Source organism: Cervus canadensis, chromosome 10 (genome assembly GCF_019320065.1).
Source record: "Cervus canadensis isolate Bull #8, Minnesota chromosome 10, ASM1932006v1, whole genome shotgun sequence".
Classification (NCBI taxonomy): domain Eukaryota; kingdom Metazoa; phylum Chordata; class Mammalia; order Artiodactyla; family Cervidae; genus Cervus; species Cervus canadensis.
The window spans coordinates 75,982,383-76,006,367 of NC_057395.1; the positions used below are offsets into that span (position 1 = coordinate 75,982,383).

A 23,985-nucleotide genomic window follows, 5' to 3' on the forward strand; every position below is an offset into this window, starting at 1 on the left:
GACTGGACCCTGGAAAAGGGAAAAACTGGGGAGATCTGAACGAAGTACGGACTTTCAGTGACGAGTTGGCAGTGCTGACTGCTTAGTTTCCCCGCATGCGCTGTGGTTCTGTGAGAGGTTAACACTGGGGGAAGCTGGGGGAAGGGTATTCGGGAACTCTGTTCTATCTTTGCAACTCTCCTGTAACCTAAAATTATCTCAAAATCAAACTACCGAAGGGGGAAAACCCACTTCTGTGCACAGCTATTACTCTTATTTCCCTGACCTCCGCTTTTCAGATGGCGACAGTGAAGCGACCTGTTGAAGCTGGTCAGCGGGCAGAGCTGGGGTTCCGCCCGAGTCTGTCTGACTGACCTGAAACACCGCTTCTGCTTTTCATCCTCACAGCGCAGCGCCTCCATGATCGTGATCTCCCGTTGGCCGAGCATCTGCAGACCTCCTCTCTGGTCTCCCTGCCTCCACTTCCCGCCTACCACAGTCTGTTCTCAGCAACGTAGCCAGAATGACCCCCCTAAAGCAGAAGGCGTAGCCAGAATGACCCCCCTAAAGCAGAAGGCAGGCCATGTCCCTCCTCTGCTCAGAGCCTTTAAAGGGTTCCCATTTCAGAGGAGAAGCCGGAAGTCCTCCCCGCGGCCTGCAGGGCCCTCCTTGGTCTGGCATCTGCCACCTCCCTGCCTTGTCACCCTCGTCCCCACCTCAGGGCCTTTGCACTCACTGTCTTCCCTCCCCATCCTACACATCTACATGGCTCACGTCCCCGCTGAGTTTCTGTTCAGATGCCACCTTCCTGGTGAGGCTTTCCTTGACCACTCAGAAAAGCAGCCCCTCTTCACTCCCTGTCCCTGCTTTATGCATAGAACTCATTGTAATACATTAACATCCTTATCAATTGTCTTCTCTCATCAGAATGTCAGCTCCCTTAAGGGCAGGGATCTTAGTTCTGCTCACTGCTCTATTCCCACCGTCTAGAATGGTGTCTGGCACATGGGTGGCTGCACACTAAATACTTCTTGAATTTTTTTAAATGACTTTTTAAAAATTGTATTTATCTATCTGTGTGTTTATTTGACTGCACCACGTCTTCACTCTGGCATGCAGGATCCTTAGCTCTGGCACGAGGGATCTTTGAGTTGCATAAGGAACTCCTAGTTGCAGCATGTGGGATCTAGTTTCCTGACCAGGGATCGAACCTGGGCCCCCAGCACTGAGAGTGCAGAGTCCTAGCCTGGACCACCAGGGAAGTCCCTTGAATATGGTTATTGAGCTCTGGTTATCAGCCAAGCACAGGTACCGGACTTCACCTGGATCACTGCCTTTCACCCTCCCCACAACGCCTTGAGGAACGTCCTGCTGTCTGTTTTACAGAGGAGTAAACCGAGCTAGTAAAACTGAGATAGTAAAGTGTCTGCCTGCAACGCGGGAGACCTGGGTTCGATCCCTGGGTCAGGAAGATCCCCTGGAGAAGGAAATGGCAACCCACTCCAGTACTCTTGCCTGGAAAATTCCAGGGATGGAGGAGCCCAGTGGGCACAGTCCATGGGGTCACAAAGAGTCGGATACGACTGAGTGACTTCACTTTTTTCACTCTCTAAGCCGAGGCACCAAGAAATTAAGGGTCTGACTTTCCAGGGAGTGGCAGAGATTCAGGATCCAAGTTCAGGGAGGCTGGCACAGAGTCTGTGCCCCAAACTCCTGAGCTACCCAGTCTCTTGGCCCTGCTCTCAAGACTCAAGATCTCAAAGGGTCTTCCACCAGCCCGAATTATGGACACTGCCAACGACTCAACCTTAGAGGACATCCCGACCCCAGCTCCTGCCTAGTTCTCCTGGCGCCGCCAGAGGCTGCTCCCCAGACTTGCTGCCACTCAAGCCCCCAGGCCAGCATCCAGTTCCGCTGACAGAGGCCATTTCCATAAGGGATTCTGGGGACAGTTTGGAGCTCCAAGTCGCTGCCCATAAATATGTTATTAGACATTAATGGGGCCCCAACTACTGGTTAAACCCACCCCCATCCCTTGCCAGCCTCTGCCTGCAAGAACATTTTATGGTTCTGAGAGAAAATTAAAAATAAGTCATAAGTCGATGGGAGAGGAATTACCCAGAAATGTCAGCCTGTGCAACCGCCCGTCACTGCCGAGGTGAGGCCAAGAGAAGGAGGGGCTCTGGGCTGCGGGGAGCGGGGAGCCAGGCCTGGAGATGCAGTGTTCTCGCTGCTTTCTCTCGCTGCCAGCGACATCCGGGCCATCACCAGCTCCACTGGCACTGCCTTCCCTTTGCTTCCAAAATCTATCTAGTTCTTCCTTGTCTCCGTGGTCCTGCCACCATTGTCTGCTCACCATGTCCCCGCTTCTCAGATCCTGTCCCTCCTCTGCTCAGAACCCTGCCAGGGCTCCCACTTCACCCAGAAAAAAAATCTCGAGTCTTTACTGAGTAGGACCCAAGGGCCCTCCATGATCTCTGCCCTCAGTCCCACAGCCCCCCTGCCCCCCACTCTGCTTTGGCTGCACTCAGCTCCTCGATGCAGTTCAAACATGTGGCATGATCCAACCCCAGGGCCTTTGCACATGCTGTTTCCCCTTCCCGGAATATTCTATCCCCATACCCTCCCCAAGTCCCCAGATCTAGCTCTTTCTTATCATCCAGGGTTCAGCTCAGTCATCTCTTCCCCAGAGAGGCCACCCTGGCCAGAGTAGACCCCCAGGACCTATCTAGTCATGACCCTGTTTTATATCCTGCGTGTCAGCACCTAAAATCACCCTGCGTGTTTCCTTGATGTCTCCCCGGCCCCTACTCCTGGCTAAAATATGAGCAACACGGAGTAGTGTCTTTGAGGTCCATGGTGAGTACTCAGTGGGACGTTTATTTTTCTTGAGCAAGTAATTTATTTTCAGAATCCCCAATGCAAACATAATACATTGAATAATGAAGCAAAATTATCTCAGGTCATTGTAAATAGGATTCAGTCAAGTTTGGCTTCAATCAAAATGGATTTTAGGTCTGTCTGGCTTTTTTTTTTTTTTCTTTTTTTTTTTAATCAAAAACTTTTTATTGGAGTATAGTTGCTTTACAATGTTGTGTTAGTTTCTGGATGATAAGCAAAGTGAATTAGCTATATGTACATAGATATATATCCCCTCTTTTTTAGATATCCTTCCCATTTAGATCAACTCAGAGCGGGGAATAGAGCTGGAACTTCTACACGAGTCTTCAAGATAACTGATTTGCACACTTCAGTAACCTCAAGGTCATGAAAAACAATGAAAGGCACCAAAACTGTTCCATACTAAAGAAAACTAAGGAAAAAAAAAAAAAGAAAACTAAGAAGGCATAATGACTAAATGCAGTCTGTGATCCTGCATTCAGTGCTGGACCAAGATGAGATTATTAAAACAACTGGCAAAACTGGAATGTGGGCTGTATATTAGATAATGGTCCTGTATCTGGGTTAATTGTCCTGAATCTGATCACTGGGCTGTGGAGATGGAAGAGAATATTCTTGCTCCTAGGAGACGCACAATGAAGAAATTAGGGGCAAAGAATCATGATGCCTGCAACTAATTTGCAAATGATTCAATAAGATAATCAGAGTAGGAGAGAGAGAAAGCAAACGTGGTCAAATGTTTAAAACTGGGGAATCTAACGTTGTGAATCAACTATACTCCAATAAAAATACATAAAATTGAGGAATTAAGGTGAACTATATATGAGTTCATGAAGCTTCTCTGTAAGTTTGACATTTTTCCAAATTAAAAATGTGTATATTGAATGAAAGGTCCTGTTCATGAGACACTTTGACAGTTGAGAGAGTGAGGGAAGGGGGGCAGACAGCTGGGTATGTGTGCACAGACCCACACCCACACTCCTAGTGGCCCATACTCAATGTGTACAGGCACACACACAGGCCCATGCACACGGATTCGCAGGCGCGTGGCCGTAGTGTGCCGCACAGTACACACGTGTGCGTGCCCCCCCCCCACACACACACGCACTCACATGCACAGCCTCACATCCACACCCGCTGGCACCCACCTGTGTGGCCCAGAGCTGCAGCACCAGGGCGCGGGCCTGCATCTCCTCCGACACGCCCAGCTCCTCCAGGTGCAGCAGGTAACTCTCCAGCCATTTGCTCCGGTGGGCCCGGCGGGCCAGCCTGGCTGGGGCCAACAGCTTCCACAGGCGACCTTTGACCTTGCCCACCTGGTCCTTATCCCCTGCAGGGATGGAGCACAGAGGATGGGGGGTTACAGCTCCACCTCCAGCCCGGGGCCACCCTGCCCTGCCCTCCCCGCTGAGGCCAAGGGTCTTCAGGTCACCCCAGGGGGTGGGTGGGGAGTTCCTGCAGGAGTCCTGGAAGCTCCAGGGGCCCCGGTCCTGAAATGCGGGCCTGGTCGAGAGGAGGTGCTCCGCCAGCATCTGTTAAATGAACGGTTTCTTCGCAGAGCAGGGGAGGGGACAGGAAACAGGGGCCATGTGCTCCTTTCCCGGGGCCTGATCCCACGTGTGTGTGGAGACCCTGAGGGCACAGCGTCGGCCAGGAGAAATGACCGAGTGGACCGCCAAGAGGGGACAGATGGGTCTGGGCTTCAAACTCAACACCTGCAGGAAAGGCAGGTCCCGTGCAGGAGGGCGGAGGGCCCAGCGGGGCCTGGCGGGGGTCCCAGGGCCGCACTCAGCCCCACCCCCAGCACCCCCCAGGCCTGACAGACAAGGCACAGCCAGGGAGCCCAGGATTCCGGCAGGAGCTGAAACCCAAATGTTCACACGGAATCCTCTCATGTGTTTTAAAGTTAGCATCTCAGTAAGTCATTTTCAATTACCATGCAGGTCACAAAAGCTTCTCTGAGGGTCTGCTTTGGAACCCGGATCACCAGTTCACAAACACCATTAAATAAATGACAGTGTGTTTACATTCTGGAAAACTGTGCAGCGGCCCACACACACAGACCACTGAAGGCATAAAGTCAGTGCTTACTATTCATATATTTTGTTAATACTACAAGACGATGCTGCATTGACATATGTGCAAATATAAAATTTGTTTTTTTCTCTCCCCAAAATCACCCTTTGGAAAAGAAGGAGTCACTCGGATTGCTACAAAATTCCAAAGTACTAGCAACTCTCTCACTGACTTTTTTGAGCCACAAAGCAGTGTTTCAGGAAGACCCATCTACCCAGTGGCTCTAAACCAGGCTTCATGTGACAGAATGTAAAAGGCAGGCAAAACTTATTTAAGCATATTAATTACGTTTTCACATAATATACTCCATATGCTTTTCTTCCACCTCTAGACACTTTTCCAGGTGACATACTTCTCAATGTAAAGCAATGAGGCCAACTGTTCATCTGAAATACATGATTTTCCTGTTATGTATATTTGCTATGTGTTACATGTATTTTCGGGGCTTCCCTGCTGGCTTAGTGGTAAAGATGCCAAGGCAGCGGGATGGGGAATACATGTAAATCCATGGCTGATTCATGTCAATGTATGGCAAAAACCACTACAATATTGTAAAGTAATTAGCCTCCAACTAATAAAAAATAAATGGAAAAAAAAAAAGAGATGCCAAGGCAGGAGACACGGGTTTTATCCCAGGTCCAGGAAGATCCCACAGGCCGTGGAGCAACTAAGCCTGTGTGAGCCGCAACGACTGAGCCCATGCACCTAGAGCCTGCGCTCTGGAACAAGGAAAGCCACCACGAGGCGAAGCCCTTACGCCACAACTAGAGAGTAGCTCCCTCACCGTGCTGCAACTAGAGAAAAACGCTTGTAGCAATGAAGACCTACAGCAGCTCTTAAAAAAAAAAGGAGTCATAATAAAATAAATAAATAAAAGATCCAGGAAAAAGTCTTCAGAAAAATAAGTAAAAAATAAACTATATTGGCAATTTGGTAAAACCAGCTTAACATTTTTAGAGCCCATAGAATAGTGTAGGACACACAAAATCTTACACAAGATTTCGTTACAGCTACTCTCTTAGGAAAAAGCAGTGCCCACACCAGTGTGTTTACCATGTATTTGTGGGCAAAAGAGAAAAGAAAGAATAACATCATGTCCTCTTGTATCCACATGAAGGAACTCCGGAAGGACCCACGAGAAACTAGTAACAGCAGCCAACTGTGGGCGCGGTGGGGCGGGGGGACAGGGTGGAAGGAAGGATGACAAGGACGGATGGGAGACATCTCACTGTTACCATTTTGTATTTTCAACGTTTGAATCACGTGAAACGAAATCTGGCACCAACCCCAGCCCCGTAAAGAATTTCCAGCGAAAGATCATAGATTCATGGGTGGATAGATTCAAAAAGTACATTCCATGTTTCAATCGGATGATACGGGAGTGAAGAAAGAGGTTCTGGAAAACCGAGTTTGGTGACTCCACCTGCCACCCCGCTGATGGAGATGACACAGGTGTCCAGACGGAGCCTGAATAAGCCACTTCCTGAGAGGTGAATGTGAGAAGCAAGAGACATTTCTAAACGGTTAGTTTGTACAACCTGTGAGCCTAACCACTGCTGCTCAACAAGATCGATAAGATGCTGTTTCATTTCCGGTCCTAATTATTTCCACGTTTAGGTTGACTAAAAAGACAAACAAACCAAACCAAACCAAACCAAAACAAAACCCTTCCTGCTGGGAAAACCAGGGCTTGCTGTGTTTGGATCTGAGTATAACTGGGGTGTACTGTATTTTACATGTGCACCTGGAGGAGGGCCAAGACTAACTGTCCAGAAAGCAAGCCGCAAGTCACATATGCTGACTGAGCACATGAAATGTGGCCACTCAGAATCGGGAGGTCCCGTGAGTCAAAAGTACATACCAGATTTCAAGTCTTGGCGACAGACACAAAATGTAAAATATCGCAGTAGTTTTATATTAATTACATGCTAAAATGCTTATCATTTAGATATACTGGGTTAAAGAAAAATATTATTAAAGTTGATTTCACCTCTCTTTATATTCAACTTTATGTATTTATTTTACTTTTATGGGATTTTTTCCCCTGGCTGCACCCTGCAGCATGTGAAATCTTGGTTCCCCAATCAGGGATCAAACCTGTGCCCCCTGCAGTGGAAGCCTGGAGTCTTAAATACTGGAATGCTGTGGAATTCCCCTTCATTTTTTTAAATAATGTGTCTACTAGAAAATGTAAAGTTACATATGTGGCCGGCATTCTATTTCTACAGGACGGCACTGTTTTAGCAACTGTTGTTCGGTTGCTCAGTCCTGTCCGACTATCCGTGACCCCATGAACCGCAGCCGTACAACACTCAGTTGATAACAATGGTTACCCTGGAGACAGATGCAGGGGGAGTGAGGTCAAAACAGTATACGCCTTCTTTGCAATATTTCATTTTTTCACAAGAGGCAGGGGAGCCCACTTAAGAGCCCAAGCTCTGGAGCAGCGTGCCTGACCTTGAGTAAGGCGCCTCACCTCTGAACATCTCGGTTTTCTCACCTATAAATTAGGGTCAGAGTACTCACCACACAGGGCTGTACAGAGACTGAATGCATTCACATATGAAGCCTGAAGACTGATGCCTGGCCCAGGCCGAATAAACATTAGCTATATTATTAAACAAAGCTGAATGAATGTTAGTACATTATTAGTCCAAGAGGAAGGTAGTCATGTATTATTTCCATTATTAAGAAGTAATAAATTGTGAAACAAAGATCACCTGGTTTGCAGCCATAGCGACCCAGGTTGAGATCCCAGTTCTGCCCCTTCCTAGGGGGACAATCTTGGGTAATCATTCTGTATTTCTGAGACTCAGTTCCCCATCTGAAAAATGGGGGCAACCTGGCTCAGAGGACCATTAGGAGAACTCAAAAAGATCACATGCAGAGCACAATGCATACTGGAAGGGGTTTGGCAAATTGCACTTGCTATATCCTGCCATTCTGATAAGGTATTATTTACCAGCCCCCATGTAATGACTCAAGGCTGTGAATCAGAAGTACCAGGCTCATATGATTGGTAACTTGGTCGGAAGTAGGAGAAACAGGTTCGATCCCAGACTTCCCATGCTGTGTGGGCTCGGCTGAGGCCCTGTCCATCTGAGCCTCAGTCGCATTTTTTTTCTCAAATATTTCTTTCTTTATTTGCTGCACCAGGTCTTAGCTGCAGCACTTGGGATCCTCGCTCTCCACTGAGGCACGCCAGATCTTTAGTTGTGGCATGTGAACTCCTAGTTGTGGCATGTGGGGTCTAGTTCCCTGACCCCCTGCACTGGGAGTCAGAGTAGCCACTGAACCACCAGGGAAGTCCCTCAGTCTCCGCATTTGTAAAGCAAGAGGTCTAGGTTTGGAAACACCTCTGTCCCCTGGAGACCCAAGAGTACAGTTCAGAAAGGCCCCCAGTGGAGAAAAATTTTTAAAGTCTTGTGTTTCACCTTTAAAATGCATTTGATTTTTGCATTAGACCCTGTGATTCTTTAATAGAAGAATGCTTCCTGCACCCAAACAGTATTCAAATAAAACAGCCAACAATCCGGTGAAATGATTATTCCAAAAAGAAGCGGTTTGCTTAGCTCAGGGCTCTATTTAACTCCCTACTGCCCCCCAACTCTCTCCTGTATGAGAAGCACCAAATTCGATTGTTTAAGGGTCCCCAAAAGCTCAATCTTCTTTTAAAATGTTTATATTTCTAAAACCAGAGAAGGAATAATGCATGAAAATAGTAAACAACAACAACATAATAAAGGAAAAAGAAACTCTAAGACAGTGGTCCCCAAACTTTTTGGCACCAGGGACCGGTTTCAATTTTCCAGGGAAGACAGTTTTCCACAGATAACATGGGAATGAATATCCGTGGCTCTGTAGACACACGGGAGCGTCTCTGTGGGTTAACTCCAAGAAGCGGAAGTACAGGATCCTATGCTGATAGGTTCTACCAAATTGCTTTTCCAAAGTAGCTGCATAGCTTCACATGCCCCACAGCAAGCTCTGGGGGCCCTTCTGCACCCCAGCTTCCCGTCCTAAGTTGAGAAACTGCCCCCCACATTGCCACCTGCTGCCCATACTGAGAAATGCAGCCTTCCCACACCCAGCCCAGAGCTGCTCCAGGGATAAACAGGAGGGTCCCTCTCTGCATCTGCCCAGACTCCCCCGGGCATCTGTATGGACGAAACAGCAACAGAGAAACTGCTCTTTCCTGGAGAAGCGATCAGTACTGGGCTGTATCAGTGCTCCGTGCACCAGGTTTTGCAATCAAACAGACCAAGCCTCTATCTTGCTGCTCTGCCACCTACCAGCTATGTATCTATGAAAAATGACTTCACTTCTCTGAGCCTCAGTTTCTTCACCTGAAGAAAGCGTTTAATAATACCAACTTTCATCGGAAGGACTGATGCTGAAGCACCGATACTTTGGCTACCTGATGCAAAGAGCCGACTCATTGGAAAAGACCCTGATGCTGGGAAAGATTGAGGGCAGGAGGAGAAGGGAGTGACAGAGAATGAGATGGTTGGATGGCATCACTGACTCAATGGACATGAGTTTGAGTAAACTCCAGGAGATGGTGAAGGACAGGGAAGCTTGGCATTCTACAGTCAAGTGGGGTTGCAAAGAACTGGACACAACTTAGCAACTGCACAATACCAACTTTCCAGCACTGATGTCAGGATTCCATAAGATAAGGAGCTGTCTCAAAAAAGACACTAAGAATCATGAACAAGCAACTCACAAAGAGGAAAAGCAAATGACTGGTAACACTAAAAGATGTTTTTTCATTACAGGATGAAATGCCCATAAAGCCAGATGCCCTTTTTGCCTATCAGATTAGTAAGGATTTAAAGACTCATGCTCACAAGGTTGTGGGAAAACGCAAACTAAAACGACCGATTACCCACTTCTGCCCATTAGACTGGCAAACCACTGGAAAGACTGATAAAATCTGGTGAGGAATGAGCAGACGCCTTCCCTTTGGGTAGGCGTATGAATCGCTCCATGGTTTTGTAAAAGATACAGCAACAGCGAATAAAAATTTTAATGTGTATGCCCTTTAACCTGGCAAACCCACTTCCAGGAAACTGTTAGAGAAAAATAAAATCATCAGATTGTAGAAGAGATAACAAGTACAATGAAGTACTGTAACAGCCACACACACAAAAAGGAAACAATTATAAATATCCATTGGAGGGGGACAGCTGTCTAAATAGTGACCTGAAAGAGCCAGAAAGATGTCTGGATTTTTTATGTTGATTTTCACATCCTTCTGCTTTGCTATATATATATATATATATATAGGTACACATCATATGTGTACATATACATATATATACATATGTGTACCTATATATATTATTCTTGAGTTAGTTTTATAGATTTTCTGGGGTTTTCTGTGTATAGTATCAGATTACTTGCAAATATGGATAGTTTTATTTCTTCTTTACTCATTATTATATTGGTAATTGATTTCTCTTACCTAATTGCATTGGCTAATGCCTCTAGAAGATATTTGAATTAACAAGGGAGATTGTGCAGCTATGTTGTTAGATTAGATCATAAATATAATCCTTTTTTGTAAATACACACAGTGACACTTTAGATATATATACTTGTTTCCATTGTTTAAATAGAGTATCCCTACAAAACACTGAAGGGATATATCAGCATGTTAACACTGATTTCCATAGGAAGATGGGTTTGGAAGAGTATTATTACTTTTTCCTGTCTACATCTATCACAAGAACGTGTTTCTTTTTAAAAAACCATTTCTTTATTTGGCTGTGTCAGATCTTCACCATGGCATATGGGATGTTTGATCTTTGCTGCCGCGTGAGGGGTATTTAGTTGCAGCTGTGAACTCTTTAGCTGCGGCATGTGGGATCTAGTTCCCTAACCAGGGATCAAACCCGGTCCCCTTGCATTGGGAGCACAGAGTCTCAGCCACTAGACCACCAGAGAAGTTCCTATGTTTCTTTCTTTTCTATGTATACATAATTTTAAAAATTTACTGATTTTATTTTCGTTATATTGTTATTTTTGCCTTCACGGAGGCATCGTTGCTTTGCACGGGCGTTCTCTAGCTGCGACGAGGGCTGTAATCTGTTGTGGTGCCCGGGCTTCTCACCGAGGCGCCTTCTCTTGCTGTGGAGCACCGGCTCGAGGCGGGCGGCTGCAGCTCAGGGCTCAGGGGGTGCAGCTCGCGGGCTCGGGGGCGAGGGCTCAGTAGTCGTGGTACACAGACTTAGTTGCTCCAAAGCATGTGGAATCGTCCCAGGCCAGGCATTGAACCCTGTATCGCCTGCATTGGCAGGCGGATTCTTATCCACTGGGCCACCAGGGAAGTCCCCTATGTTTTTTGGCTTTTTTTAACTTAAACAATATAATGTATTAAAGTTTGATTTTTTAAAATATTAATATATAAATAAAGGAAATGGGGTCATGAGCTGTTGTAAGCATTGAATGACACAATGTTTAACCTGGTATCTGGCACAAAGAAATTGCTCAACAGATAACGTTTTTTCTTATTACCTCAGCCAATGCTAACAGCCACCTTCTAGGAAGATCCTACTGTTCTCTCCATTTTGCAGATGGGATCACTGAGGCACGGAGAAAATACATCAGAGCCAGTGAGCCACCTCAAGCCACCTGAGCCCAGAGTCTGTCTCAACCACTGCCTTCAACTGCCCCTCGAGAGAGAAGACCCAGAGCAAAAAAAAGAAGTTAAGTAACTTGCCCTAAATCACCAGCAAGGGAGCAGCAAGGTATTGATGCAAATCCAGGTCTTGCTGCAAGTTTCTGAGACCAGGACACAGTGTTTCTCAGCCTTTCCATGGCTGAGTTGTCAGAAACTTGTCAAAAACGCAGTGTCCCAGTCTCCCTGGAGAAAGTGTTAGTCGCCCAGTCCTGTCTGACTCTTTGCAACCCCATGTAGCCTGTCAGGCTCCTCTGTCCATGGAATTCTCCAGGTAAGAACATTGGAGTGGATTGCCATGCCCTTCTCCAAGGGATCTTCCCGACCCAGGGATCGAACCTGGGTCTCCTGCATTGCTTTGCCTACAAAGGTCCGTCTAGTCAAAGCTATGGTTTTTCCAGTAGTCATGTGTGGATGTAAGAGTTGGACGGTAAAGAAGGCTAAGCACTGAAGAACTGATGCTTTTGAACTGTGGTGTTGGAGAAGACTCCTGAGAGTCCCTTGGACTGCAAGGAGATCCAACCAGTCAAACCTAAAGCAAATCAGTCCTGAATATTCATTGGAAGGACTGATGCTGAAACTGAAGCTCCAATACTTTGGCCACCTGATGCTGACACATTAGAAAAGACCCTGATGCTGGGAAAGATTGAAGGTGGGAGGAGAAGGGGACGACAGAGGATGAGATGGTTGGATGGCATCACTGACTCAATGGACATAAGTTTGAGCAAGCTCCGGGAGATGGTGAAGGACAGGGAGGCCTGGCGTGCTGCAGTCCACGGGGTCCCAAAGAGTCGGACATGACTGAGTGACTAAACAACTCCTACATTGCTGGCAAATTCTTTACCCTCTGAGCCACCAGGGAAGCTCATTCAAATCAAAAGGACTGGGGTGGTGCTTGGAGACTTATTAACAACGGCCCCAGAGGACCCTTCTCCCTGAGGAAGTCTGAGTCACAGTGGCCAGGGGAGAATGCATCCCAGGGGTTCCTATAGACCTGGTTCCCTGAATCCAGCAGGAAGCTTTCTACCGATATTGATTCCCCTCTGTAGCCACGAAAACGAAGGCGGTGGGTTTTTATAAACCCACGTGGGAAGTTCGAGATGTGGAGCTCAATGAAAACTCTGGAGCAGAACAATTCCTCCAGAGTGCTACACTGATGTTAAAAAAAGCACAGGGCTAAACACTTACGGAAATGACGGCATTTGTGCTCAGAAAGACACATACAAACACATGCACAACCACAAACTGAAAACCACCCAGGTGCCCCACCCAGGAGTGTTCAACAAATTGTGATTATTACTCCAGTGAAATAGTGCAGAGCGACGGAAGAGAAACCCTAGACACACAACCACCTCCATGAATCTCACAGACATAAAGTTGGGTGAAAGAAATCAGACACCCAAGTGCACATATTCTATGATTCTTTTTATAGGAGGTTCAAGAACAGGTAAAAGTAGCTGAGGTGGAAAAAATCCATACAGTGGCTAACGTTAGGGGGTGGATATTGACTGGGAAAGGGCATGGAACGTTTAGATTGATCTCTCAGCTGTGCATTTAGGACTGTGTGCTTTCCTGTATGTAAAATACACCTCAATAAAAAAAAAAGAATTCTGTGTGTGTGTTTAGAGAAAACTCTCCATGCTAGTAATAAAGGTCACCTCTGTGGAGGGGAAGGGCAGTGGTGGACTGGGATGAGGAGAAGGTGGAGAAATCTTTTATTATTCCCTCTAAATTATTCTATTTGGCTTAAACTTCTTATAATCAGTATAAACTACTTGTAAGAATTTCTAAAGGAAAAAAAAAGAAATTTTAAAGCAAACTAAATGTTAAACCTAGAAAAGAAACAGACACACACAAAAGGTCCCCAAGCCCCACTCCAGAGGTGCTGTATCAGAATTTCCAACAGGAACCCCAGCTCCAGTCCAAGCCCTGCCTCCCCACCAGTGTGCTCTTGCATACCCCCCATGACAGGGACCTCACTACCTCAAAAGGCATTTGAATATTTTCCTTCCCGTGTCGTCTATGATCCTTCAGCTTGAGGGTGGACTCCCTCTCTGGGCCCCTCTGCCAGCCCCACAGCCCACCGAGGACCCCACGGTGCTTACCCGCTGACAGTGAGCCACGCGCCAGCTTGGGGAGCTGCAGGTCCAGCTGGCGGAAGGCGTGGAAGACCTCGGCTGAGTGGACGCGGTCCTGGGCCTGGCTCTCCTGAGTGTGTGGGGGTGCCTCAACGCCGTACTGGGTCAAGTAGCCGGCTCTGGGGGCGGCAAGCAGAGGGTCAGCAGCCCGTCTCTGAATGGTCCCAGCTGAGCTCTCCGGGCTGCCTACGAGCTTTTCTTCATTCGTACCCCTGGGGAGCACCAGATTTTCCTACCCTGTGTCAGGGATGGTTCTGGGCCAGAGAGTCAGCAGAGAAAACATGCAAAACCCTCAGGACAGACAGGGAAGCGAGTGGAGGAGTCGTGGGCCAGCCGGGGCTCAGAGGGAGGGCCAACGAGGAGAGGCAGGGGAGGGGCGCTCCTTCTGGTCAAGCTGCAGGACGGGCAGAGGAGGGGTCCAGGGCGCAGGGAAGAGCCAACCTCTGCCGCAAGAAGGAGCGCGGATGCGCTGTTGGAAGTGGGTAAGCAGAGCAGGTGGAAGGGCGAGATGGGGGCCCCTGGTCAGGAAAAGAGGTTCCTGCCCCTGGAGAGGAAGTCAGGGCAGGCTTCTTGGAGGAGGCAGCATCTGAGCTGGAACCTGCAGCATAAGCAGGGGACAGGGGTTCTCGCAGAGGGCACAGCCCAGGCAAAGGGCTGGAGCCAAGGGAGCATCCATGGCTGGGTCGAGGACTGCCAGGAGCTGGGCTGGAGTGGCCTGGGAATCGCCAGAGCCCATCACACAGGCCTGACCATCAACATGGGAAGGCCGGCCTTGACCTCAAGGGACAGGGCCTGGTGGGGGAGTAGGGAGAAAGGATGAGACACAAGAGCAAGTGTAAGCCCTCAGTGTGTGTGTGTGCGTGCACACACCATACACACACACACACACACATTCACGCTGCCCGCAGGAATGCTCCCAGAGGAATCGTCTCCACCACCTATGTTTTCACTTTCAAAGCTCCAGGAGCCCAGCCCCACCAGCCTCAGTCCTGGGAGGGAAACCACAGGTTTTCACTTTTTCCACGTGGGAGAGGGGCCAGGACTTCTGAGAGAGACACTGAAACAGCCTCCCGCAGCTCCGCCTAGTCCCTGGATCGCCCAGGACAGGGTTTCTCCAGAGGAGAGGATGGAAGCAGGGGTGGGGGGGTGGTGGGGCTGAGAGATGCCTGTCTAGTCCCCACTTAACCCCTCATTTACACAGTACAGATGTGCAGTAAGTCTTCAATAAACATTCTGTCAATGGATGGGTGGATGGGTGGGACAGAGCGGGGGAGGATGGGTGGATGGATAAATGAATGGGAGGATGGGTGGGTGGATGGACGGATGGGAGGGAGGATGGGTGGGTGGATGGATGAATGGAAGGATGGGTGGATGGATGGATGGATAGGAAGGAGGGAGGGAGAGTGGGTGGATGGATTGGTGGGTGGATGGATGGATGGGTGGATGGATGGATGGGTGGATGGGTGGATGGGTAGATGGATATATGGATAGCTAGAACTCAATCCCGAAAACACTGATCTTAGAAGAAAATCAGGGCCACCATGATTCTGAGCTCAGTTTTCCGACCTGCTCTCCTACCTTTTCCCTGCATCCCACTTCCCTCCCCTCCTCCCATCTTGGCCTCCACATCCCCCAGAGATGGCGAGTTCAAGACCTGCCCATCACACTGGACTAAGAAGGAAGCAACCCTTCCTTCAGAATGGCTGGAACGAGCTCTGACCTCTGGGCCCCACTGATGCCGCTGCATCAGCCCGGAAGGAATTCCCTGCTCCTTCTCCTCCAAACGTGTAAGCCCTGGGTCCTCATCTCCAGACAAACGCCCTCAGTCCCCTTACGGCAGAAGTTGTAAAGGTGCAGCCCACAGACGGGATTCAGTCCAGAAACGTGTTTGATTTGGTTAATCGTGTTTTCCTTAAAACAAACTGAATGCATGTTTAAACAGTTGGGGAAATTCACACAAAATCTTGGATGGCATCACCGACTCAATGGACCTGAGTTTGGGTAAACTCCGGGAGCTGGTGATGGACAGGGAGGCCTGGCGTGCTGCAGTCCATGGGGTCGCAAAGAGTCAGACTCGACTGAGCGACTGAGCTGAACTGAACTGAACACAAAACCTGGATGTCCCCCTCCATCTCGTCTTGAGAAAGGGGAGAGTCTGGCCACCGGCAGCCTGCAGTCCCACCTGGCAGTCCCGGGCAGGAGTGGACTCACTGCTATCCCTCTCAGATGGGAATGAGCTGGCAGAGTCACACAGTCCTCCCCGGCCCTGAGGCCTCTGAGACACAGCAGTTAAATACCTGTCGCCAGCTGTCATCCTACTTGTCTTGGTGTTGGTTTTTTTCTTTAAAGCAGAAAACTAGTTCCTTAGGTAAAATTTCTACCAAAAATATGTAATGAAAAAAATAACCCTCCCAAAAAGGAAAGAAAGAAAAGAAAACCAGAAAGAACCACGAGATTTCACACTGTGAACGTGACCCCCTTTCTAAGGCTCCTTCACTTTGAAATACCTAACAGCTGAAGACAGGCAGGAAGTGATTACATGACCTGTAAATACATGCTTGGCCCATAGGTGGCGCTAGGAGTCAGACAGAAAAAGCTGGAATTCAGGCTGGGGAATAAGAGGTCTGGGAGCATCACTCCCTCACTCACGTCCGACTATTTGCCACCGCCTGGACTGTAGCCCCCCAGGCTCCTCGGTCCATGAGATTTTTCAGGCAGGAACACTGGAGAGGGTTAAGAGGGTTACCAATTCCTCCTCCAGGGAATCTTCCCGACCCAGGGATCAAACCTGCGTCTCCTGCATTGGCAGGTGAACTCTTTATCACTGAGGCACCTGGGAAGCCCCGGGGGACATCATAGTAAATGAGGGGTCAGGAAAGGCCTCCCTTAGGAGGTGACCCTTGAGATGAGACTTGAATGGAGGCGGGAGCCATGCAGACATGTACGGAACAGCATTCTTGGGCAAGGGAATGGAAACTGCAAAGGCCTTGAAGTGGGAGTGTGCCTGGCCTGTTCAGCGAGGAGGCTGGTGAGATGACCCCAGAGGAATCAAAGTCAGAAATCTGGATGGGACTGAGGGGGCCGGGGCCCACATAGGATGGGTGGGATCCCGTGAGCTGGGCTCCGTGAAGATGCGCCACCCCATCAGTGCCCCTGACATCCAGCTCGCCCACTCCCTCTCCATTTTAGGGGCCACAGATGGCGATGAAAAGGCCGGAGGCTGCTGCCAAGTCGGGAGGCAGGAGCTGCAGCCAGGGCTCAGGCCTTGAAGACACGGGAATCCACTGACACCTGCCCCTGGCGCTGAGCCTGCTCTTAGCACGGACCTAAACGGACCCAGCTGCCACCACGCGGCCCCTACCTCCCCCAGAGCCTCGGCTTCTCCTCTGACTTCCCTGCCCTCGCAAGCATACAGGATGGCAGGAACCAGGAGATCTGGGGGCTCCCCACTGTGACCTTGCTGGGGGGCCCCTCTCCAGACCTCAGTCTCCCCAACATACGATGACAGGGTGGACCGGACCAGCCTCACCCAGACCAGTCACAGCCCTTGAAGGTGTCTGCACCAGTCCAGGGTGAAGTGAGAAAAAGTGAACCCAGCAAGGGTCGTGCTTGAGGGTGTAGGCTCTGCAGCCAGCCCTCCCAGGGTCCCAGCCGTGAGACTCTGGGCAAATGACTTAGGCTCTCCAGGCCTTGGTTTTCTCATCCATCAAGTGGGGTTTGTGAGGCACCTGCTTCATAGAGCTATTGTGCGGATTAAACGTATTAGCACCCATTGAGCCTACATGTACACACATGTGTCATAAACGTCCCAGGGTACTCATATGTGTCAGCAAATGCCTGTCCTTTATTCTGAAACTGTGTCGCTGTAATTTTTTCGAGCAGTTGACATGTCTTGCTTTTATGAGGTGCTGGTCATTAATGGTGCCACCAAAAATCAACGAGCTGTCCTGACTGAATCTCTTTCCCTCACTGCCTGTGGCCATGTTCCCCCATCTACTAGGCCATCAAGTCCTTCAACAGGTCCCATCAACCGCATCCCCCAGAGTGAAGTGAAAGTGAAAGTCGCTCAGTCGTGTCCAACTCTTTGCGACCCCATGGACTATACAGTCCCTAGTATTCTCCAGGCCAGGATACTGGAGTGGGTAGCCTTTCCCTTCTCCAGGGGATCTTCCCAACCCAGGTCTCCCACATTGCAGGCGGATTCTTTACCAGCTGAGCCACCAGGGAAGCCCAAGAATACTGGAGTGGGTAGCCTATCCCTTCTCCAGGGGATCTTCTTGACCCAGGAATTGAACCGGGGTCTCCTGCGTTGCAGGCAGATCTTTTACCAGCTGAGCTAGCAGGGAAGCCCAAAGCGGCCCCAATTCTCCCCACATCCCGGTCCCGAGCACCATCCTCTCTCACCTGGGCAACTACAACAGCCTTCTAACAGGTCCCCTTGCCTCTCTTTTGTCACCCACCCGAACCATGGTCCAGTCTCCATCTGGCAGACAAAGACAGCTTTTAAAACTCTAAGCCCAGGACTTCACTGGTGGTCCAGTGGTTAAGAACCCGCCTTCCAATGCAGGGGACACAGGTTTGCTCCCTGGTTGGGGAACGAAGATCTGACATGCCATGGGGCTACTGAGCCTGCACATCACAATGAAGATCCTTCAGGAAGCAATGAAGGTCCCACGTGCACCACTAAGACCCAACACAGCCAGAGAAATAATAAATACTCAAAAAAACAATTCAAAGTCCAATAGTGTCACATCCCCTGCTTACACACCCAATGTCACTCATCTTACTTAGAATAAATTCCATGGCTTTGAGGTTCTGTGAGACCTGGTTTCTGCCAACTTCATCCTCACTGCCCTGCCCCACCTCCTCAGCTCATTAGGCTCCAGTCACACTGGCCCTCTTTGCCAAGCATCTGGGTGACCAGCAAGGCCCCTTTCCTGGCCTGTGTCTCCTTTATGGCCCATAGGCGGAGGACCAGGTGACCACTCGGAGTCCCAGGTACAAAATGTCATCTCGCAGCCTTGGCTTTGGAGCATCCCAAACTGCTTCTGCACCCATAAAGTCCTCTTGGTCCCCTTGGCCACTATTCACGGCGGTCCAGAGTGCTGGGCTCACCTGAGCAGGAAGCTGTAGGAGAACTCGAGGAGCCCCATCTCATGCCAGCCACTGCCCGCTTCCATGGTGTCACCCAGCAGGACAGTTCGGAGGTTGGTATACATGGCATCCGTGAGCGTCTGCAGTTCTTTGTGGAGGAGAGTCCTGGGGTGAGGAACAAAGAAGTGAGAGTGTGGCTTCCAAAAAAAATATATATATATATATGCACACAAGCACCTCCATCCCCAGACCTCAGAGTCCCAGGGCTCCTGTTCCTCTTTGGATGACCAGCTTAAACAGAATGATATTATTATTTCTATCACTGTCAACAATGGCAACAGTTACTATTTGTTGTGCCAAGTACAACAATCTCACTTCATCTTTTGACCACACTACGGATAGCAGCTACTATTATGTTACCCATTTTACAGATGGGGAGACTGAGGGACAGAGAAGACAGTACTTGCCCAAAGGTCACCCAGACAGTGAGTCACACAGCTGAGACTGAAACCCTGATTTGCCCAACTCCAGAGTCTGAATGCTTAACCATGATGCTCGTCCCTGCTTAGATGAGGAACCCACAGACTTACAGAAGGGGAATAACTAAGATACCAACCATTTCTCCTTGAGATTCAAAGTTAGGGAGAGCTGTTTGGATAAAGTGTCCCCAACCAAGGACTGCTGATAAGACATGACTCCGAGTGAAGGCTACATGCAGAGTAAGGGAATATGGCTGGTGATCTGGTCTCATTATTTAAGTACCTAGGATTCTATGGAGAGGACCAGCTCTGGGAGAATGTGTGGCTGAAGCTAGAAGCCTCTCTGTACTGAACCTCCTAACTTTCAACATTGAGCCATGACTGAGCATATGATTAGAAGCTGGGAAAGATGGGATCTTCTAAGTTTAAGGCCCCTCTACAGTCTGCAAGAACCTAGACCACAAAGGGCACCACTGCATCAAGTGACAGGTCCAGGAGGTGGAGCTGAGCCAATGTTCAGCAGGGCCACTTGGAGGCAACAACAAAAACAGCACTAGAGTCACCATCAGGCGCTCCAGCTCTCTGTCGCCCCCTGCTGTTTGGAAATAGGATAGATCCCTTTAGATTGAGCAAGCCCCTGGTTTTTTTGAGAACTCAAGATGGGAAAACTTCCAGGGGGGTTCTGTGAACTTCCAGATAATAAAAGCTTTTGGATGTTTCATTACTGGAAAAACAATAGACATGACCCACGTGAGACAATATGTTAAAGGGCTTAACACAGCGCTTGGCCCCTGGGAGCTGGCTCAGTGATCACCACTGATCAATTTGCTCCAAGCGTTGAGTCCTCAATGGGGGCTGTGGTCATCAACAGATGCAGCAGCCATGCCCAGAGGACCTGATGCCAGCTTGTGAGAAAAGCCCAGAAGCTCCTGGGAGCAGACGCTGGAGGAAACTGGGATCTTCCCTGGGTCGGGGGACAGGATGCTGTGAACTAACTGTGGACTCTTGTTGCTAATGGGACTGTTGGAATAGCGGGATCCAGGACACTCAGGATCAGGAATACTCCTAAAATCTGCTCCACAAAGCCAAGGTCAGACTGCGTCCTGCCTCTCATCAATATTCACCGTATGATGCCGGCCTCTCCTCAGCTTTAGCAGTCCTGCAAAACCCAGACCCCTAGATGCTTTACCGACTCCAGGGGGTGACTCTTTCTAAAGACGACTGTCAGGCCACATGCACTCTTTAGGTGCGGATGCAGTCTTATCTCCTCAGTATCTCGTGGGGAGGAGAATGGGCTATGGAGACTGCAGACCTGGGTTCAAACCCCAGCTCTGCCACTTGCTAGTAGTTGACCTTGGGTATGTCACGTCACTTCTCTGACCCTCAGTTTCCTCATCTGTAAAATATGGATAAAAAAATACCTACCTCTAGGGCTGTTGCACAGATATGAACATGGGCCTATCAAAACACCTGGCATTTGGCAGGTGTCTTCAAAGGGAAGCCACCAGACTTCCCTGGTGGCTCAGATGGCAAAGTGTCTGCCTATAATGCAGGAGATCTGGGTTCAATCCCTGGGTCAGGAAGATCCCCTGCAGAAGGAAATGGCAGCCCACTCCAGTACTCTTGCCTGGAAAATCCCATGGATGGAGGAGCCTGGTGGGTTATAATCCTTGGGGTTGCAAAGAGTCGGACATGACTGAGCGACTTCACTTTCACTTTCAAAGGGAAGTTGATGTCATTCTGTGCCTGTGAATCTAAGACGATGACCAGCATGTGAGTGAAGACAGTGTGTGCTCAGAGGTCCTTTCGTTGATGTGAATATCGTTTATGTTTCGGGACTTGCTGTGTGACCTCAGGCAAGTCACTTCTCTTCTCTGAACCCCGTGTCCTCATCTATAAAATGGGGCCGTAAGTTACCCTTCAGAATTGCTAGGAAGACTCATGAGATCATATGATGCCCAGCACAGAGTATGGACTCAAAAACATTAATCACCCTACGACCTCCATTTGATAGATGTAGAAACAGAGGTTCAGAGAGGGTCAGTGACTTGCCCAAAGTCACAAAGATAAGCAGTGGGAAAGCTCGGATTTGAATCCATGTCTGGCTGACACCAACCCCAGTCTTCTACTAAAAATCAGCCCTGCCTCTTGAAAAGGAAAGAATTCTTCTTCAACTCCCTGCATTTGTTTTTTGCTTTGTTTTCTCAAAGCAAAACATCTTTTTTTTCTTTTGGTCACACCACAAGGCATGTGGGATCTTCCCCAACCAGGGACTGAACCCACGTCCCCTGCATTCTGGCAAGGAGTCTTAACCACTGGACCGCCAGGGATGTCCAAAACAAAATGTCTTTACTGGACACCTGTTGTGAAGACCGGTTCAGCCCACGCAAGACTTGAACCACACAGGTAGAAGCCGACTGCCCACCCTGGCCCACCCATCGGGTGCCATCTGCGGCCACTCACGGTTTCATCTTGGACTTTTCATCACCGGGGTTATAATGCGGAAGCTGCACGTCGAAAATCCTTTCCATGAGGAAGACGGCATAGGCGTGGAAGTCCAGCTTGCTGCGGGGCTCCCACACCACCGCATCGTAGGAGTGGGGATCCAGGAGGACCGTGACGTGCCGGCCGCCCACCAGCACCTGCGGAGCGGGCAGGCAAGGGGTGAGGAGCACAGCCGCGCACAACACGGGGTCTCAGGGGTCGAGGGCTTCCCTGCGCCAGGCGCTGGCCCCACCAAGTACGTTACAGACAATGTCCCCTCATCTACCTGTCACGACCACCCTGGGAGGCAGAGACCATCATTTACCCACTTAGAGCTGACACGTGAGGCTTAGAGAGGGCACAAACTGTGCCCAAGATGACATAGCTGCGCAGTGGCAGAGCTGGGACTGGGATTCAGCATTTTTTTGCACTCAAGTTTATGCTCTTAACCGCCTCACTTGTAAGCATCGGCCATGGTGGTCTTGGTTGTTGTATCTTCAGCAGCCAGGAGACAGTCTGTCCACGGAAGGCAGCAGATGGACATCTGTGCATCACAGGTGGATGGATGGAACGATGGATGGATGGATGGATGTTGGTAGATAAATGCTGGTGGATACATTATAGGTTCATGTTGGTAAATGTCTGGATGGATGAATGGGTTAATGGATGGAAGGACAGAAGGATTGATGGATGGATGGATGAACTGGGTGGATGAATAAATGGAGGGATGGATGGATTAAAGAATGCTGGTGGATAAATGCTAGTGGGCACATTACAGGTGTGTGTGTGTGTGTGTGTGGATGGAAGGAAGGAAGGATCTTGTTGGGTAAATACTAGTGGATGTGAAAGCACTATCTACTTCTTTGGGAGGCTGAATTCTGTATATAACACACTACTCAAGATGGGAAGGAAACAGCACTGGAGAACTGTGATCCTGTAGTCAACCAAGGTAAGGGTATTTCCCTTCAAATGTCAGTGGAGGGTGTCACACAACTGTAACTACCCACTGTCTTGGCCCCTGTTTTCAAAATGCGGTCCGTTTGTCATGTTAATCAAACTCTTACGAAATGCAGGCCCAAAACCCAAGAAAAAATGCTACTGGATGGATAGTTAGCTGGGTGGAGAAGTGGAAGGACAGATCACTGAATAGATATTGGATGGAAAGATGGATGGATGGGTGGCTACAAGTTGGTTGCAAACTAAATGTATGAATGAATGTTGGGTACACGGATGGCAGGATGCTAAGTGGACACTGGGTTAACAGGTTGAAAGGTGAATGTTGGATAGATGAAAGTTAGAAGGATACATGGAAGTGGATGGATCAGTGGTGACTATTTGGATGTGGAAGTGATGGATGGAGAAACATATAAATAGATGTGTATGAAGTGGACAGACACTGTATGTTGAAAGGATGGATAATCGAATACTGGGTGGTAGTGGCAGATGAATGGCAACATGGGCAGGTAAACAGAAGAATGGAAGCTGGTGGAAATTGAATCTGTGGATGAAGGGTGGATGGATGCTAGGTCCATGAGTGGAAGAATACTAGACAAATTTGGGTAGACAGATGGAAGATTGGATGATAAATAAATGAATAGACAGATAATGGATAGATATTTAGAAAGGTGGATAGAGGTTTGATGGAAATGGAATATACGAATAAATACTAGATAGACACTAAGATGGAAGAAGGCTGCTTAGATACTGGGCAGAGAGGCAGAAGGGTAAGATGTTAGACGGATGGGTGGATATGTGATAGATGAAAGTTGAATGAATGGATAGAGGTCAGTTAGATGAATGGACACGTATTTGATAGATCGTGAATGCATAGCTGGGTGTTGGGAAGATGCTGGAGGGGTAATGAAGGGATGTGTGTTGGATAAGTGTTGGACGTACGGTTGGATAGGCGTACAGAAAGTTGGCTGGGCCGCTGGACAGTTAGTGTATGGGTGGATATTGAAGAAATCAGTAAACAGCAGGTTTACTAGGTCCAGTTGCTCATCCCCTTCCTTCCCAAGAGGCACTTACAGTAAAGATGTCACCATGCTTCTCCTTCATCCTAGTGAGGAAGCCAGCAGCATCTTTCCCAAACTCCAAGGCGTGGCCCAGCCAGGGGATACTGCCCAGGTCCAGGGGAGGCTCGCCAGGTCGC

At 48.9% G+C, this 23,985-nt stretch overlaps 1 protein-coding gene across 4 annotated transcripts in view; it reads right to left on the bottom strand.

Annotated features, from left to right (window-relative positions):
* The window catches only part of PTGIS (prostaglandin I2 synthase), a 46,032-nt gene that overhangs the window by 10,386 nt on the left and 11,661 nt on the right, over positions 1-23,985 (bottom strand). For all 4 annotated transcript variants that reach the window (XM_043479277.1, XM_043479278.1, XM_043479276.1 and 1 more), the window contains 5 exons: positions 23,862-23,985; positions 21,813-21,991; positions 18,892-19,035; positions 13,744-13,895; positions 4,029-4,210 (listed from right to left, as the gene is read on the bottom strand). In XM_043479277.1, coding sequence (XP_043335212.1) covers positions 4,029-4,210; positions 13,744-13,895; positions 18,892-19,035; positions 21,813-21,991; positions 23,862-23,891 — 687 coding nt within the window. In that variant the 5' untranslated portion in view covers positions 23,892-23,985. The remainder of the gene's footprint in view (positions 1-4,028; positions 4,211-13,743; positions 13,896-18,891; positions 19,036-21,812; positions 21,992-23,861) is intronic.